General features: G+C 42.1%; 1 protein-coding gene across 1 annotated transcript; it reads right to left on the bottom strand.

The window, feature by feature from the left end:
- Positions 1-3,207: 3,207 nt before the first annotated feature.
- On the bottom strand, positions 3,208-18,692 carry LOC143116839 (E3 ubiquitin/ISG15 ligase TRIM25-like). Its single transcript, XM_076278164.1, has 6 exons — positions 17,998-18,692; positions 8,306-8,392; positions 7,045-7,266; positions 5,553-5,700; positions 5,397-5,444; positions 3,208-5,296 (listed from the first exon to the last, which is right to left on the bottom strand). The coding sequence occupies exons 1-6, from the start codon at positions 18,586-18,588 to the stop codon at positions 4,767-4,769; spliced, it is 1,626 nt and encodes a 541-aa protein (XP_076134279.1). The 5' UTR covers positions 18,589-18,692; the 3' UTR covers positions 3,208-4,766.
- Between the last annotated feature and the right edge of the window lie 397 nt (positions 18,693-19,089).

The following is a 19,089-nucleotide window of genomic DNA, read 5'->3' as shown; positions in this document are numbered from 1 at the left end:
AGGCCCTATGCTAGGCCTATTACACAACACAAATTGTCACCAGGCTATGCTGGCGACCCAAATAAAATCTCCGTTGGAACCAATGGCTTACACCTTACAGTATCAAGCTGCCACCTCTTGGCGAAAAGTTAATAGTTTTGCATATCAGTAGTAATACATTTCACGTAGCTGTGAATCACGGAAAGGGCGAATGAAGTGGACACTTCTAAATGGAACCCAACCCACTGTACAGTAACTCAAGGTCTGTGGCTAAAGCAGCCATAATGAAAGCGTTATCATTGTTTGGATACTTCACACACACGTGTTTTTTAATCGCATAGACTACAACTACCAAGCTGGAATCAAAGCACATCGACTCCCCTCTCACACCCTAAACACGCACTTCGAACAAACAAAAAGCGCCTCAGTCTCACGGAATAGCCATAGGCAAAACTGTATCTGACCGGTGTAACGTTGGTACTAAATCATCCATCGCAAAGAATGATTTTTGTAGCACGTGCAACAAATATGTGTAGGTACAGCCCTGCCCTGAATACATCTCAACGTGCGCTCTAAAACATCTGGTTTAAATGGAGATGTAGATCATCACGGGATCATAGACAGGTTATCTTTCAGGTAGCCTAGGCCTATATTTCCATTAAAAAACCATCACGTAGCGAACGTGTTGTGGCTAACTCACTTAGCTCCTGTTAGTAGCCTAGGTTATGGTCATAAGCAAATGAGATGACAGTCGAAAGATACAATTAGTGCTGTTATCGATTTGCTTGGTAGCCTATAAACGCATTTATGGTTTTCTACAAATACATCAATAATCAAATTGGCCTCCATCACTCAACCATGCTAACGGTAACATTATTTTACCTACGTTCTGCTATTGATAGGATTAACGTAGCCTACCTGCAGTAAAAAACAAGCATGTCCGATAAACATTCTCAGATTTATTTCGGCTTCAAGAGGAAATGGGAATTACATTTCATGCAGAAATCATCCTACCCTTAGACGTTCTCTGCGGTAAACTACTGTAGCCTACAGTCTTGTCCTTGTAGGAAGCATAGTGTCTTTCTAACCCACTTTAGATTAAAGGGACACCAGGCAAGCTTGATTCTTTTTCTCTATGAAACTCCCCCTCGCTCGTTCTGAAGCTCTTTTCCTTTTCTTTGCATCTTCCGTCAAGGGTTTTCGCTGCTTCTTCGCCGGCTCTGCCATTATACACACGTTTGCAACAATCGCTAGCGTTTCGTTAGCCTGCCTCTGTGCTGTATGCAGGATGTAAACTGATCCTGCTTCGGTCGGCGGGTAGGATACACCGAACTTGCAAGTGGGATATTCTTTCTACAGGCAGTAGGGGCGGGCGAGAGAGCCTTCATTCGCCCCGTAATGAGTCATTTAACCATATACTGACTTACGAAGATGATTAATTAACACAAAAACGTTGCCTGGTGTCCCTTTAACTTCCAACAAAATTACGTCTCACTGCAACGATGCGCCATCTAGTGGACAAACGACTACTTATCGCCAATACTGGAAATGCAGCCATGATGATGATGATGAATATTTATTTTGGCTTTCTTTTAATCCTACTGAATTTGTAATTATGTATCAGCCGTTCTAATACCGATAGTATGTGGGTGCCTGTGTGTGTGTGTGCATGTGTATATGTGTGCACCACCATCTACAGGCCAATGAGTGTAGAGTCACTAAATGTACACATAACTTAATTTTTTAGACCCCCCCATGGATGAAATTCTACGAAACTTGGCATACCCCCAGAGAATGTCAGGTTAATCATACACATAAAATTTGGTGCAGTTCTGAACGTCTTTACTGAAGAGAGGGGCGATTAAAGCAGAATGATATTGCATTTTCATTTTTTACCGGGGGGGTGCAAATCACAAATGAGTGATTATGGGCTAAGTTGATGTGGGCCCTTGAGACCAACATACCATAAAAATTTCTTCATCCTCGGTGCCACGGTTCAGGTAGTTATTTAGGAAAAACTGCATTTTTTGGGTTTCGGGGGGCCCAGCGCGGAGGGGGAGTGGCCCCCGGGGACCAAACGAAATTTTTCCGTAAAAGTCTAGTGGGGCTACATACCCACCAAATTTCATGTGCCCCGGTGTTTCGGTGCCCCGGGTATCGTTGACCAAAATTTCAGGAAGTAGATGACGGAAAAAAAAAAAAAAAAAAAAAAAAAAAAAAAAAAAAACTTTGACAATCCCTATATGACCGCTTCGCTAGCTTCGCTAGCGGCGGTCATAATAACAATACCCTATTACAGTTCAGCTGAAATTACTTGGAAAACAAAATGTAAAAAAAAAATTGTGGATATAGAATTTTGGAACCAAACTCTATTAGATGATGTGGAGGTAATGACCCATTTACCTGAAAAATGGCAGATTTATAAATTCTTTTATATTATGGTCTTCACGAGGTCACTCCTATCAAAAGGACTGATAATTTGATGTATACCAATTAGTCAAATTTAGAATTTTATTTCTCAAAATTTCAGTAACCCAGTTTTACCCAAAATCTGAGAAATACATATAGGTTGGGTGGGTGATTGCCTCTGCAGTATCCAGGCTGAAGTCAGGAGAGAGCACAAGTAACATACCATGTTGGGCAGGCTATAATTCATTAATATCTGAAAGTTGAAATGTCACTCATATTGGAGCTCTACCGCTACTTCCAGAGGTGGCACATGAATCCTGACAAGCTTGGACTAAAGGTGGAGTAAGAGACGGGGTAGCATAGTGGAGCTGGGCTAGCATGCAGCAACCTGAAAAGTTGTGGGTTCAATTCCCGGCTTCCACTGTTGTGCCCTTGAGCAAGGCACTTAACCCCAAGTTGCTACGGGGACAGTGTAGTCCTTTGGAGTAGAATGGACTTTATGCACGGTAGGCTCTTTACAACTTCCGCAACAATGTAGGCCAGTTCAGTCCAATCTACTTTCAGTTTGATCTTGTAGCAGGTGATGTTTCTATAAAGTTAGCCATCCTACTGCCTGTTCTTAAAGGGCTGTTTTTTGCCTACATATTTATCCTTTCCCTTTTCCCCTTAAAACTATACTTTAAAACATTACCCTTCAGAATTGGAATTGATCACCATATTTATTAATATATCAACACCTAGAACTATAAGTAGCCTTCAAGTCAAGGCTATATTTCATATCTACATATGTACAGTTGTTTTCGGAATAATAGCCGCCAGTGTGTTTAAAAAAAGTGAATGCTCAAAATCCATTTTAATTCCATAATATCAATGCATTGGGAACACTGCACATTCAATTCACAAAAATCAAAACATGACCAAAATTGATCAAGTTTGTGTTACAAAGTGAAAAGGAATATTAGGCTGTTCAAAAATATAGCAGTGTTTGCATTTTTATTTACAAACTCAAACATTTACTGAATAAACTAAAAATGTTTTAAGATTTTGCTTTAAAACTTTGCTTAAAAACTCTGAATCACTGTTTAGTTGCATAACCATTATTTCTGAGAACTGCTTCACATCTGTGTTGCATGGAGTCGACCAACTTCTGGCACTTGTGAACAGGTATTCCAGCCCAGGACGATTGAACTACATTCGACAATTCCTCTGCATTTCTGGGTTTTTGCTTCAGAAACAGCATTTTTGATGTCACCCCACAAGTTTTCTATGGGATTGAGGTCTGTCCATCTAGAACCAAGACTTTGCTCGCTTACTGGTGTGTTTTGGGTCATCATCTTGTTGAAAGACCCATTTCAAAGGCATTTCCTCTTCAGCATAAGGCAACATGACCTCTTCAAGTATTTTTATGTATTGAAACTGATCCATGATCCCTGGTATGCGATAAATAAGCTCAACACCACAGTATGAGAAACATCCCCATAAAATGATTTTTGCACCACCATGCTTTACTGTCTTCAGTGTGCTGTGGCTTGAATTCAGTGCATGGGGGTCGTCGGACAAACTGAATGCGGCTCCTAGACCTAAAAAGAAAAATTTTGCTCTCATGAGTCCACAGAATGTTGCACAATTTCTCCTTTGGCGAGTCAATGTGTCCGTTGGCAAATTTCAACCTATTCAGCACGTCTCTTTTTCAGCAATGGGACTTTGAGGGGGGCTTCTAGTGATAACTTTGCTTCACATAGCCTTCTTCTGATCATAACAGTACTCAGGTAACTTTACGTCTTTGATTTTCCTGGTTGAGCCTTTGCCATTTTGGCTATTCTTCGATCCATTCAAATGGTAGTTGACCGTTTTTTCCCACATTATTCAGGCTTTGGATGCCATTTCAAAGCTTTTTGAAATCATTTTGGCTGAGCAGCCTATACTTTTCTGCACTTCTTTATGTTTTCCCCTCTCAAATCAACTTTTTTATTAAAGTCCGCTTTTCCTCAGAGCAATGTCTGGAACGACCAATTTTGCAGTGTGAAATGCACTATAACCAGCATGCACAACATTTACTCCCTTCCTTCCTTAAATATGGGCCATAATTGACACCTGTTTCTTCACAGAATCAATCACCTCACTAATTGAACACAACACTGCTATTATTTTGAACATGGCCCTTTCAATTACAGATTCAATTACACAGAATGAGCAGCATGCATGTCATGACTGTTGGGTCTGTTGGTTTTCTACAACACTTAAATTATTTGCTATGTAGAAATATCACTTCTACCAAAAATGTTTATGAGGTTATTGATGTTGGACTGCTATTATTTTAAACACAACTGTATATCATTATACCAAACAAACGGCATTTTGTGTAGCCAATAAACCCTTTAAAACAGTTCTATTTGGCCTTTTGACAGGTAAAATCCTGGGAATAATGGCTTGGTAAATCTGGCCTGAACTCTGTAAATAAGATGTGTTGTGGCAGTGTAACTGTGACAGTTAGTGATCCCGTAGAAAGCCAGAATTCCTGCCTGGTGATCTAGATATACCCCAATTCTGGAGGGGGCTTGACCTGGAATTTCAGTCTCAAAATTATTGTGTGAAAAAGTAAGACGAGACTTTGTGCAGTCCAAACACCAGGATTTGTTATTAAACCCAAACCTGCTGTTATTACCTGTCCGTGCAATGTCATGATATGCAACTGCAATAGAAATTTCATTATCTGGATACGGAGTATCCCACTCAACCTCCCAATATGCACGCCTGGAAAGACCTTCTGAACACAACGCCTGTCGCGAATCTCTGAAATAATCACGTCTATAGGTAGGATCGTGACTCCATTCAAGTTTGGTGCCCTCTTCAGACAAGAGGTGGTGTCTGTGTGCAGTATCCTCATCTAGTTTTGGATGGCAGGAATCTGAGTTGGGAAAGGCATAGATTTTTCAGATAAAATCAATTGTGAGTCAGAAACCTAACATCTGAGGTCAACTTATTTCTGTAGTAAATATGTGACTTACATTTCTTCAACTTATGTCTGGTCATTTCTTGAAACATTGCAAACTGCACTGTGAAGACAAGGCAGTACAATGTGTTGTACCTTGTGACATACATTAAAAGTATCATGGCATTTATCAATTTCAGTTTCCACTAAATCAATGAATTATTTTACATACCACTTCTCTCCACAAGTCCAACTTGATTTGTGCATGTTTCGTTCACCATATCCTTTAGATGAGAGACAGATTTTTTCACACCATCAAATGAGAAGTGTTCACTGACAGTGACAGCTGGTAAATCTTTTGGGGAAAAAGAAGAGAGACTCTGTAGAGAAACAGAGGTCATCCACATTAATAAGTGAATCATGATCAGAATAAGATGCACACATCATATTAATCTACTGTAGGGGACTTTACAATAGGCTATGTATAACAGCAAGTAAAAATGACTGTATGGACAACATAAGTTGCAATGTTCTTCAAGTGATCAAGGATAAACTGTGTGCAAATTGTGTCAATGTTGTCATCTAGGCCTATCTGCAAAATATGTTAGGAATGTATCTTCCGTCATTTTAACACAGTCCAACATCACTTGGGTCTTGGATTACACATTTAAAAAAAGTTACATTTGAATAGTTTATTTTGAATTGCTTTTTTGCCATTTAGTATTTTAACCAGTTTTGCTGCATGTGCTCCATGGACACATACTCTTACCAAAACATCTCGTTGAACTACTTCCACCTGCGCAAAGCCTGCATCGGAGTGAATTTGAAATCTGGTGGATAGACAGTTACAGTTGTATTTTCAACTATGTTATTTTTTTGTTGTTGCTCTGTACGTCATAAGCTGCTGGATACATTTCCCTGAGAATAAAGTGTCTGTCTGTCTGTCTGTCTGTCTATCTAATGACCTCCTTCAATGTTATCAGAGCTGTCACAGAAAGGCAGACAGAAAACACAGTAATAGTGAAACAGAATAGTGAAAATAGCATCAGATTTCTTAGCCAGTTAATAGGAAAAAGGATTTAAAATGTATCCTGCATTGCCAGCTACAACTATGAGGGTAGCCTAAGTAGCTAATGTTAACCTGTTACATCTTAACCAAGCAACTGACATTACTGAACTGGTCAGATAACGTTAGTGTTATAACCTCAACAACAAATAAGGTAATGTCCATTCCAAAGATACTTTTCAATACCGGACACAACTCCGGAGCTTTATTGATCCCCGTCATTGAACATACCGGTACATGGTCCATAGCCTGCTGTGTACAGCGTAACCAGGAAGTTGATTTCCCAGTATAAGCGAATGATGTGCATAGAAAAAGCCCATAAAAATAAATGTTATCTTTTATTTGCGCAAATTGTTTTTCTATCGCTCATTTGCACTTCACGTCAATTAGACTATACCATGTGATGTCACTTGGAGTGGGTGTCCAGTCTATTTTAAGTAGCCTAATGAAAAAAATCTATCTGGGATACAATCAGAATAGCTTGATGAGTTTGTGAGAAGTTTCTCTAAATGCCAACTCTCTGCCAAACCTGAGACATTGTGTATATTGTCTGCAATCTATTTTTAGCATTTGTAAGAAAGTAAAAAAAAAAAATAACATCAATAAAACAAAATGTGCAGAATTTAATTCTCTTCACACACAGAGTATCTGATATTACCTGTAGGAAATGTATGTAATCCTCTTTGCTTGCCAGCTGCGCCATATCAGCTGTTCTCTTCTTCAGCACATTGAGCTCCTCCTGCAGCTGCTCTGCCCGACTCAGCTCCGCCTCCTTCTTAGCTCTGATCATCTCCGCCACCTCTACACGCTTCTGCTCAATGAAGGCCTGCAGCTCTGTGAAGAGACTGTCACTGTGCTCCACTGCAGCCTGTGCAAAGGACTGTTACAAATGTAAAAAGTAGACATTACAAACAACCAATTCCAATGCAGGGAGGTCACCTGACCTGTGATTTGGCCTTTGGAAGTTGATGTCATAGTTTACTTCCTAATTAATCCCTTTTTGTTCCCAGTGGAACAAAGGTTTGTAACTGCACTGCAATAGGCCACTGACATAATTGCTGCATAGATGTCCTATGTTAGGAAACACTTATCATAATATACAGTAGGTTCCTATATAATAGGTTCCTCCCTGCATTGGAATTAATGGATACATAATTTCATTTCCAAATAGTATACTCCTTGACAGCTACAGTCTAGAAATAGCCTACTTCATGACACACAAACTATACTAGGGTAAGGAAGGTATGTGCTGTGTGTAGAACACCCACTGCCGTTAGGTTAGGCCAAGTACAAGATAACATGAGAGGTGCAGTGTGGTAGTGTAATTATGTTTACAATTTGTCAGGCTGCTGAGTAGGTTGGGACCCAAATGCACGACAAGTCTCGAGAATACATCCAAACACAACTTTACTTTTGGGAACAAGGGCAACATGACAAAACTATAATGACGAAGCAAAGACAAAGACAACCACAAGACCTTAAATACACAGGAAGGTAATTAAAAGGACACAGACGATAGGGCAAAAACAAGGAGACACAGGTGAACATGGAACAAGGCACTAATCAGACTAATAACTTAACAAGACTCAGGTGAGGGGCGGAGACATGAGACAGGGAACAAAGCCACATGGCAATATAAACAAAGGAACACATGGCACAGGACACAGGAAGTAACAAAGACAACAGGAAGTAAACAAGAGAACACAGCAAACTACAAACTAAGAGTCCCAAAAACCAAAACACAAACTCCAAACCGTGACACAATTTTTTTTTTTTTTTAATGATTTCAGTCAACTTCTAATAAGGCATAAGTGTTCTTATTCACATGCCCAGTTCTGTTCCTAATTAACACAATCCCCAGTGGATCAGTAACATCAGCACTTTAATATAGCCTATGGTATGCTTTCAGCATCACCTACCTTTAGAGGCTCAACATTTTCTGTCAGCTTGTTAAGTTCAGATTCCCTCTTAGAGATTGCACTCTGTAAGCTTGATTCCATTATCCTCTGTTGAGTCATTTCAGAAATGCAAAAAAATATAATGCAATTGTTCAGTTGTTAAGTAAGAATAACGTATGATGCAAAGTGGAAATTCTCATCCTTATTCAAAAATTGAGAGGTAAATCTGTTGAACAACGTCACAGACCACTTGGAGGTGCAAACCCAGATAGCAAAATCAGATTGGCAGATAGCGGACCGCTGGTGGTATGCCGCCATTGGACCACCATCTCTTTAAATGTAATAAAAGTTAATTAAAAGTTAATAAAATGATATATGGAGTATAACTGAACAAATGAAAAAGATTTTTGTGGCAAAATATTGGGCAATTTGTCTGCAACCCGTCAGTGGACCGCCAGAGAACCGATGAGCCAAATGCTAGCAGACCGCCAGCTATGCCCCCAATGAACCGACAGTGATCCGCCAGCATCTTGCTATCTGGGAAACAATATAAAAAAAGTAGTAGCGTTTGTGATGCAGTTGGCTCGTAGTCTGGCTTTCCCCAGACCAAGCTCAATTTTTTTGACTGAACATTAGTCTGGGGAGTCCGCTATATATTTTCTACTGCACAAAAGGCGTGATCAATGGGCATAGTTCAAATGACTCTGTACGCAATTGGATAGTCAGTCATTCACCAATCTGACCAACGAACCGAACCGGGTGACATTTGCAGAGCAACGCGAAAACTCCAGGCTCTCCCACTATCGTTATCGTTTTAAATCTGCCAATAGAGCATCACAGTCCCGCCCCTCCTCCGAGAGAGCTTAGTTTCCGGAAGTAAATTTCCCATTCATTTCTCCCATTGACGTTTTGGAAAAACGAAATATCTAAAGAGTTTTAGAGCATGTCTTAGGCTAATCATCTACGGCGTAACTTATAAGCATACAACATATAATTTCGAGTGAAAAAACGAATAGAAAGTCCAAAAAAAGTCAAAGGTACAAGACTGTGTACATATTTTCATTTCCGAGCGAAGGAACTACTCATCCCATAAACCACCGCGCCTCACTGAAAAATATATAAGCAGCACGAACCAGCGCGAAATCATTCATTTCCAACCGGCGACAGGACGCGAACCCTTTCCTCCAAACAATGATTTTTATATAGTTAATAGCAGTTATTTCACGAGTAATTGTGTAAATAATAGTGTTTTGGTATTGAATGTTATATTTACCATCGTGCATTTTATATCGTGTGTGTGTGAAAGCGGTTAACGTTAACGTTAGCAACATTGTACAGTGCTTCGTATCTGACTGCCATCCTGATGCATGGACTGGTGCATGGTCTGCTCTTGGACCACCATATTCAGTTTATTAACTTGCTGTGAATTATTCCACAAAATGTTCATTAAATGTACGAAGAAGTATTTCTAGGTTAATGATTGATGATATGGCTCGTACAGTATGAAGGCTACAGTAGCCTAGCTAATGTTAACTAGCATTACCAACCTCCCTGCAAAACTCACCACACAACTTCGTTGTTTTTTTTAATTTTTTTTTTTAAGTATATTTTTTTGGCCTTTTATGCCTTTAATTTACAGGACAGTAGAGAATGACAGGAAGCTAGTGGGAGAGAGAGTCGGGGTGGGATCCGGAAAGGACCACGGGGCGGGAATCGAACCCAGGTCGCCGGCGTACGGTGCAGGTGCCCCAGCCAGCCGCGCCACGGCTGGGGCCACAACTTCGTTGGTTTGATAGGTCTTGTACCTCATGCTGGCCCTTACAAAACCCACAAGCTGACCCAAGACACACAACAGTCAATAATGTGACCCGATTTAAAGTGGTTTTCACCCCTTTGGATACTCTTGATTTCGTCCTTGAAACAGTGAAATATTCACGGGGGCAGGGACGGTTTGCTAACATTAACCATTTTACTGCAGTGTCTAGCCGGTGGTAGCATCCAGCTTGTGCTATCAGCTAACTAGCTAGTTCAAAGGTTTAGCTGCTAAGTACTTAATGGGGATATACAGGGCTTTTTATGCCTCGACTAAGTTGATGTTTCATATAAACAACAATTCATGTTCACAGAAACAACAAGGTCACTAAAACATAATATATTTCATACCTGTGTTGCAGCATGTAGGCTTTATAAGCAGCATTATAATGACATTCTAATGTCTTAAAGGCTAATGATTAGCTAGCCTATCGGCTACCTGAAAAGTTAAGTGTTCAAACTAACATTTACAGTGGTCTATTTGATGGTGTATTGGCCCTGGCTAAGTTCGTGTGATATATAAACCACAATCCTTGTTGATACAAGTACCAATGTTTGTCTAGAAAGTTTTTATTCACATTAAGATTTTCGCCATAGGCAGTAAAACACTCCGCCATCTTTGTCAATAATTTTCGCTGATTCAAGTTTCAAACTATGACCTTAACGGCCTTTCCACCAATCAGAGGCATCACTGTGGGATTGTGGGATTGTTCAGGATTGTGGGTAATGAAGTACTTATCCAAGACATCACGAATAAAAGACATTTATCTCAAAACGAGGTTAGTGCCCCGTGAACTTTTGCCGTCTATATGAGCATACACAATCGCTTAGTACAGCCGTAGCTGGTTTTGAGTCTACCATGTGCAGTTAAGTTTTTATGGCTTATACCTGAATTGTCAACAGAAAAATTGCATTGAATTCTTACTTTCGGAAACTCCTGTGGGCAGGACTGTGATGCTCTATAGAGCTGCACAGTCCCGCCCACAGCCGATGCCGGATGTAAAAATTCAATGCAATTTCTCCATTGACAATTGCGGTGTAAGCCATAAAAACTTAACTGCATGTGGTAGACTTAAAACCAGCTACGGTTGTACTAAGCGATTGTATATTGTAGCGTGGCTCGGACATGCTGACAGGGAAATGTGTTACTGTTATGCTTACCTTCATGCAGTGCATTATGGGAGAAATGTATGGCTAAGATACTGGGCAAGCTTCCTAATGTTATGTGTTAATCACCGGTGAGTGACTTGTAATGTATGTGTGTAAACTAGCCGGCTGTTGTGTTGTCGGGATGAAAGGGTTTATGTTACGGGATGCCACCCAGGTTGTGTAGTATAGCCACTGGGTATAAGCTGACCCATTACAAGTTGTGTGTATTGTTCTCTGAAATGCTGGTAATAAACTGCCAAGAAAGCAAGTATTCTTTGCCTCGTCACATTGGTGTCAGAAAGGTCTAGAAGGAGAGAAGGATGTATACACCGACGTGGACAACATCTGGAAGATCCATCGAACCCACGACTTACGTGAAAGGCAAGATTCCCACCTATGAGATGGAAGAATCGCCGATTTGAAATCCATCACGCTCTACCACAGCAGATGGTGCCAGCGACCCACGACAAAGAGGCGACCCAGCTGCACTCGTCCCTAGCAAGCCGACTGCCCTGGACGGAATGCCGGGCTTAGAACCGAGCCCGCTGCCAGAGATTCCTGCACTGAGCATGCCAACTCGCCCGCTGCCAGAGATTCCTGCACTGAGCATGCCAACTCGCCCACTGCCGGAAATCCCTGTGCTGAACATGGCAACTCGTCCGCCAGAGAACACGCCTAAGAGAACCACCATGAAACTGCCAAAGTACAATGGTGAAAGGCATTTGGAAACCTCTCGTACAAGTACAGTTGGCAGCCGACTTTAATGGCTGGTCGAGCGTAGAGACAGGCGTGCAAGTTGCACTTGCCCTGGAGGGAAAGGCACTTCAGGCATTAATGGACTTAACGCCGGGTCAACACGCTAACTGGCCGGCGATCAAAGGAGCCCTGCAGCGCCGCTTCGGCCAGCGCATCTTCGTAGACGATGCACAGGAGAAACTAGCTACTCGTTACAGAAAGGAAGGGGAGAGCCTGGGGGCATTCGCGGCGGACCTGAGGCTTTATGCGCAAAGAGGACATGCAAGTTTTGCCGGTGTTGAACAAGAGGAGCTAGCGTTACAGGCATTTGTGCGGGGCCTGCGCCCAGAACGGCTTCGGGAGCACATCCGCCTAAGCTTCCCCCGCTCTCTGACGTCAGCGCTGGACGAGGCGGAGCGTGTTGAGCATGTCCTATGCGCCAATAGGCAGCATGTACGGCAGGTGGAGGTGAACATGGAGCCCGGCGAGCAGGGGCTTATGGAGACGCACCAGGTGGCGACGATCAACGCCTGACGATATCCACGGCGAAGTTCCGGACAGCAGAGGAAACGGGAAGAGGGCTGCTACCGTTGCGGGGAGCTCGGGCACATAGCCCGGGAATGCCCAGCGCCCGCCCCGCGGAAAGCACCTCCACAGCCAGCGTCAAACCAATAGAGGGTGGCCCAGTGGGAGGACCGCTGCCCTCGACAATCAACTTCCCTCCTGACCGACAAAGACTGGGACACCTTGGCCACGCGCATGGACTGTATGTGGACTGTGACGTTGATGGAGTACTCGTGCGGGCATTAGTGGACACTGGCTCGACCATTTCAATCATCCGACGGGGTGTGTTACCCGGCACCGAACTGTCAACACCACCTGGCTGGGTAGCCACACAGACACAGATTGCCACAGTGACGGGAGAACGGGCACCCATGACCGTTGCCATCGCTGGTCGCACTGTCCAACACCCCTTCTGGTTGGCTGATATACAAGATGACGGCATCATCGGCCTGGACTTACTGACTCGGTGGGGGGCCACAGTGAATGTGAAGGAAGCTCAACTTCGCATAAGCAGAGCGACTGTGGACCTGCACGCTGTTGGAGAAGATACAACAACACGAGGCGCTGCAGTAGTCAGTACCGAGCTTCCTGCCGAAAGCCTATCAGCTGCTGATCTACCGAGGGGCACTTAGCCCCACACCATCGCCATCCGAGGAGACGAGACAGGCAGTACAAGAGCTGTGTATGCGCAGCCAGGAAGGGCTGCTGCCTAGTCAACAGCTTCAACTGCAACAACTCCTCCAGGATTTTGGGGACATACAGCGGGGAAAATAAGTATTGAACGCGTCAATATTTTTTTCAGTAAGTATACTTCCAGTGAGGCTATTCGCATGAAATTTTCACCGGACATTAGTATTAATTTAGGTAATCCACACATATATAAAAATCCAAACATTAATGTCTAAAAGTAGAGTTATGAGTAAAAAAGTGGAATGGCACAGGGAAAAAGTATTGAACACGCTAAGAAAAAGCAGTACTCAAAGGCAAGAAATGGCAAGGAACAAACTGGAATCTATAAGTAGTTAGAGAAATTATCCCTCCTATCTGTGCAAATTGATATAAGCTGGGTTAGTACATACTGGTGGGCTATAAAAAGGTTTTTTGTTACCAAGGTGTCAAACAAGAAACATTTCATAATGGGTAAAAGCAAAGAGCTCTCCCAAGACCTTTGCAACCTTATTGTTGCAAAACATATCAATGGAACTGGTTACAGATGCACATCAAAACTTCCGAAGCATCCAACAAGCAGTATTGGAGCCATTATCTGCAAGTGGAAGGAACATCACTGCATCATCACTGGCCATGCACAGGATTTCCTTGCAAGATTTCTGACCAGGAAGTCAGAAGGATAGTCAAAAGAGTAACCCAAGAGCCAAGGACCACTCGGAGAAAGCTCCAGAAAGACTTGATACAGTTGTTACAGAGAAAATCATAGGTAATGCACTCCACCGCCATGGCCTCTATGCACGCTCATCCCGCATGACTCTATTGCTGAAGAAAAACATGTCAAAGCTCGTTGAAAGTTTGCTACACAACATTTGGACAATCCTATGAAATACTGAGAGAATGTATTCTGGTCAGGCGAGAGCAAAATTGAACTTTTTGGATGTCATACTACACACCATATTTGGAGGAGAAATGGCACTGTGCATCACCCTAAAAATACCCTACCAACAGTAAGGTTTGGAGGTGGTGGCATCATGGTATGGGCTGTTTTTCATCTCATGGTACTAGCAGACTTCATACAGTTGAAGGAATGATGAATTGAGTCATTTTGGTCTGGGAGAATCTTGACCATCCACCAGGATGATGAGGATGAGACATGGCTAGACCTTCCAGCAGGACAATGATCCAAACCATTCAGCAAAGGAAACTCTCAATTGGTTTCAGAGAAAGAAAATCAAGGCCCTGACTTCAATCCAATTGAACAGTTTTGGAAGTTAAAGGAGAATTCCGGTGTGATTTTGACCTAAAGTGTTTTGAAACATGATACCGAGTGTGAACGTATGTCTCATAGCCCATCTCGGCTTGTCCCCTGCACTCCGAAATCTGGCGCTAGTTAGCCGATGCTACCAACAAGGCGGTCAATGGTTGTGCCTCGGCATCGGCATAGCCATGCAAATAAATCACTGTTTTACACCATTTACGAGGCTCAATGTATCTCCACACTTCATTGGCAGACTTCCAAGGGCCCTGACATTTAAAACGAGACATTGAGAACTTTGAAAAAGCACTGGTAGTTTACTTACAAGACGATATATACAGACAGTATCTTCTCGAAGTTTAGCGTTTGCAGCCATCTTGAATTTAGTCACGATAAGTCGAGCGACGAGTAAGAATGAACAGGTATGATAAGGGATCAGATTCCAAAAATAATTCCGTGGAAATGCATGGATTCCAGTTGCTGCTACTGGAAGAAACTGTAATCCATGCATTTCCACAGAATTATTTTTGGAATCTGATCCCTTATCATACCTGTTCATTCTTACTCGTCGCTCGACTTATCGTGACTAAATTCAAGATGGCTGCAAACGCTAAACTTCGAGAAGATACTGTCTGTATAAATCGTCTTGTAAGTAAACTACCAGTGCTTTTTCAAAGTTCTCAATGTCTCGTTTTAAATCTCAGGGCCCTTGGAAGTCTACCAATGAAGTGTGGAGATACATTGAGCCTCGTAAATGGTGTAAAACAGTGATTTATTTGCATGGCTATGCCGATGCCGAGGCACAACCATTGACCGCCTTGTTGGTAACATCGGCTAACTAGCGCCAGATTTCGGAGTGCAGGGGACAAGCCGAGATGGGCTATGAGACATACGTTCACACTCGGTATCATGTTTCAAAACACTTTAGGTCAAAATCACACCGGAATTCTCCTTTAACTAAAGATCGGGATTCACAAGAGGGACCCCTGGAATCTTCAATATTAAAGTACTATCTGTTGAAAAGAATGGACCAAAATCACACCAGAATACTGTAACTGGTTAGTTTTGTCATACAGGAAATGCCTTGAAGCTGTCATTACGAATAAAGGCTTTTCCACAAAGTATTTAAGAAATTTCAGCAGGCGTGTTCAATACTTTTTTCCTGTGTCATTCCACTTTTTTACACATAACTCTACCTATGGACTTTAATGTTTGGATTTTTTTATATGGGTGGATTATATGAGTTAATACTAATGTCTGGTGAAAATTTCATGCATGTAGCCTCATTGGAAGTATACTTACTGAAAAAAATGTTGACGTGTTCAATACTTATTTTCCCCGCTGTATTTGCTGCTCGGGACGAAGAGTGCGTCGGCACAAATTTAGTCCAACATGACATTGATACAGGGAACGCCCGCCCAATACGTCTTCGACCCCGACGTCTGCCCCTAGCCAAACGAGCTGCAGCGGAAGAGAAGATCACCGAAATGGCAGCAGCAGGGGTTATCGAGCCGAGCAACAGCCCATGGCAGGCGCCAGCGGTTCTAGTAAATCTTTCAAAATATTCTGAAAAAATGACCAGGTGTACTTATGTTACCCAGGAGACACACATACTGTACTAAATTACTTTTAAGATCAATACTTTCCAAGATAGAGGCAGTTTTACGGGGGGAGGGGGGTGTCGATTTTGTTCGGCCTCTTTTTTTTGTCAAAGTTCACAAGCCCATAGCGCAAGAAACCATGTAAGAGGCTCAAATTTTGCATGCTGGTACACAAATAGGAATAGTATATAGGAAAATCGACACGTTTGGTCTGGATGATCCTGCATAGCTGTCCCTCAAAGTTGATCAAAATGTTATTGGAGTTTTTGGCTGGGCTCTGTTTAGGCCTTCAGAAGACATTATTTGTACTCAACATAGGCTCTTGATTTATGTTCCTAAGTAATAATAACTTATAATAATAATAATAATAATAATAATAATAAATAATAAAAAATAAGTAGAAACACTCTCACAAAAAGCAATGAACAGAAAATAAATTCCTTCAGGGTCTGAAAAGCAGACCTCACAAGTCTGAATAATAATTTTGGTTCTCATTTTCAGAGCACCCAAACACCTTGTGGGAATATTGCTTTTTGTAAGAGTGTTTCTACTTATCTCAATAAGGGAAATAAATTAAGAGCACACACATAAAAACTGCGCTTTCATTATACAACTTTTACTTTTAAATAGGCTACTAAAAAAAGATTAATACTTTTATAACCATTGAGCCAGCTCCTTACTGTGCGATGCAGCGTTTGCATACCTGGTTACCGCCCACAAATGCCCGTAGCCTATGTTTGTCTGAAAGAATTCAGTGTTGCCAATTTAGCGACTTTGTCGCTAGATTTAGCGACTTTTGGCCGTCTCTGGCGACTGAAAAGTGTATTTAGCGACTGACAACAAATCTGGCGACTTTTTCGTGTGTCTGGCGACTTTTGTTTTCTCTTTGCGTTATCCTTCGGCTTGCCCAGGCTGACTGCAGCAGCAGCTCAAAGCGTGAGAAAAATCTTCTCGCAAAGATGGCAAACTCTGTTTCGTTGTTGAAACGTCAGAAAATCTCCCCTCGCTTGCCTGTTTCGTTAGTGAATTACATCGCGAATTTGCCCAAAGCGTTGCCCCATGATTATAAAAGGAATGACTGGCCTATATAGTATCAGCCCATTTTATTACAAGGAAGTAGATGTTCTATAGATCTAAGCTCAGACAACGCTCATTGGAAGGTGCAGCAACTTCGGGTGAAATTACAACAAGAGAGTCAATGAGACGAGAGCAATGACATGATGACAGGGAAACCGGGACACGCTTGCCAGCATCGTTCAACAATTGAACAAAGGATGCAGCCTAGGCTATAACTTCATTCACAAGCAAAGCAGATAGTTAATCAAACATACATGTTAGAAAAACCTAGCATTCGTTTAGGCTATGTAGGCCTAGCTTCAATGTTGTCAATGCAAGTTGATGCAGGACTGTTGGCTGAGTTAAAAAATAAAATAATTCTATCGGTCTGTCCGAGTGACATTTAAGCCTATATTATATACCCTAAATATATCCAAAATATAGCCATTGCCGTAAGGGTACATTGCGTGTAGGCTACCCTATGGTCACATTATAATCAGACACGCAGTGCAAAGCAGATGCAGCAGTGAATAGGTTGAATAGGTTTTCAGCCACCTGATGCTAGTGTAGTCTAGATGATAGGCTACAGAAAGTAAAGTGTAGCCTATCAATACATACAAGTATATTAAATCAAATATATTTAAACTAGGCTCATAAAGTTGCCTATATGAGTAGGAGAAAAGCAAACAGGAGTAAAAGGGAATTAAAGGGCCATCACGTTTGGGGGGGGGGGTACGACGTGCTGACGTAATTAATATGCAAATTAGCGTGTGACGCCATCTAGCGACATTTAGCGACTTTTGGCTTTTGGAGCTGGCTTTAGCTACTTTTCATTCGAAATAGTTGCCAACACTGAAATAATTATACCTCACCTTTTCATGTTCCTGTGCACGTGCAGGTGAGAGTACATCGTGGCCTTGGTGCTTTTCTGTGATGCACTCAACACACACACACTCCCGATCAGTCTGGCAAAAAACTTCTAGTGGTTTGTTATGTTGTGAACACACTCTCGTCTGGATCTCAACAACAGCCTCAACCATCTTGTGCTTCTTTCCTAGAAAGAGTTCTTCGTGGCGGCATAAGTGAGTTGCACAGTAGGAATCAAGGCACTCCAGACACGTTAGGTCAGCTTTGCGTTTCCTTCCTATGCAAACCGTACACTCCACATCGCCAGATTCAGCAAACCCGCCATCCGATTGAATGCTTTGAAGACCATGGGTCTTTAGCTTTGCAACCATGTTAGCCAGAATGGGATTTCGACCTAAAACAGGTCTCGGGTTGAACGTCTGCCTGCACTGGGGGCAACCGTAGACACCCTTATCATCGTCTAGGTCCCATCCCTTCGTAATACACTCCATACAGTAACTGTGTCCACATGGAATAGTTACTGGATCCTTCAGTAGCTCCAAACAAATCGGACATTGGAAATGGTTTTCATCCACTGAGATATTTGCCTCTGCCATTTTGGTGTGCACCCTTAGAGAAGGCTGGTTGAAGTGAAATCAGTTTCGATTTATTCATTCAGATAAAGGGCAGAGCACAGAAAGGTTTCGTTTCTCTGGAAAAGGTGCACATGTGAATGCATGCTAATGTGAATGTAGAACTGCATGCAAATTCCACATCAGCGAAATTCATCTGGCGAGAGTCAGGTTGTATCAGACCACACCCTCCACAAGTCTAAACTAGGATGTCATCTTTGGGTTTGGCTTATTCGAGGTGGGAACAAAAATAGCTACAAGGGCACAAAACAAAACACAATCTGTTTTAGTGCAGACCCCTTGGCAGACACACAGGTCACAGATTCATCTGACTGTCTCTATTTCATGTGTTTTTGAAGAGTCAAGTGGCAATATCCAATGAAAAATAAAAGACAGGCTACTTGGTAGAAAGATACCGAATTTATTGTTCCAATAGCCTGCTGAAGTCAAGTATTTCTATTTTTCTTTCACACTCACACATCGAAA

Source organism: Alosa pseudoharengus, unplaced genomic scaffold (genome assembly GCF_046254945.1).
Source record: "Alosa pseudoharengus isolate Yale_2024_CS ecotype anadromous, Long Island Sound unplaced genomic scaffold, YU_APseudo_1.1 YU_APseudo_1.1_scf_11, whole genome shotgun sequence".
NCBI lineage: Eukaryota > Metazoa > Chordata > Actinopteri > Clupeiformes > Clupeidae > Alosa > Alosa pseudoharengus.
This window is presented reverse-complemented; position numbering and strand designations above follow the sequence as displayed.

Coding starts and splice junctions, on each gene's coding strand:
- LOC143116839 (XM_076278164.1), bottom strand. CDS start 18,588: ATGGCAGAGGCAAATATCTCAGTGGATGAAAACCATTTCCAATGTCCG. Junction 7,267..8,305: donor AAAATGTTGAGCCTCTAAAG/GTAGGTGATGCT, acceptor CATTTGTAACAG/TCCTTTGCACAGGCTGCAGT. Junction 5,445..5,552: donor TGGACTTGTGGAGAGAAGTG/GTATGTAAAATA, acceptor TTGTCTTCACAG/TGCAGTTTGCAATGTTTCAA.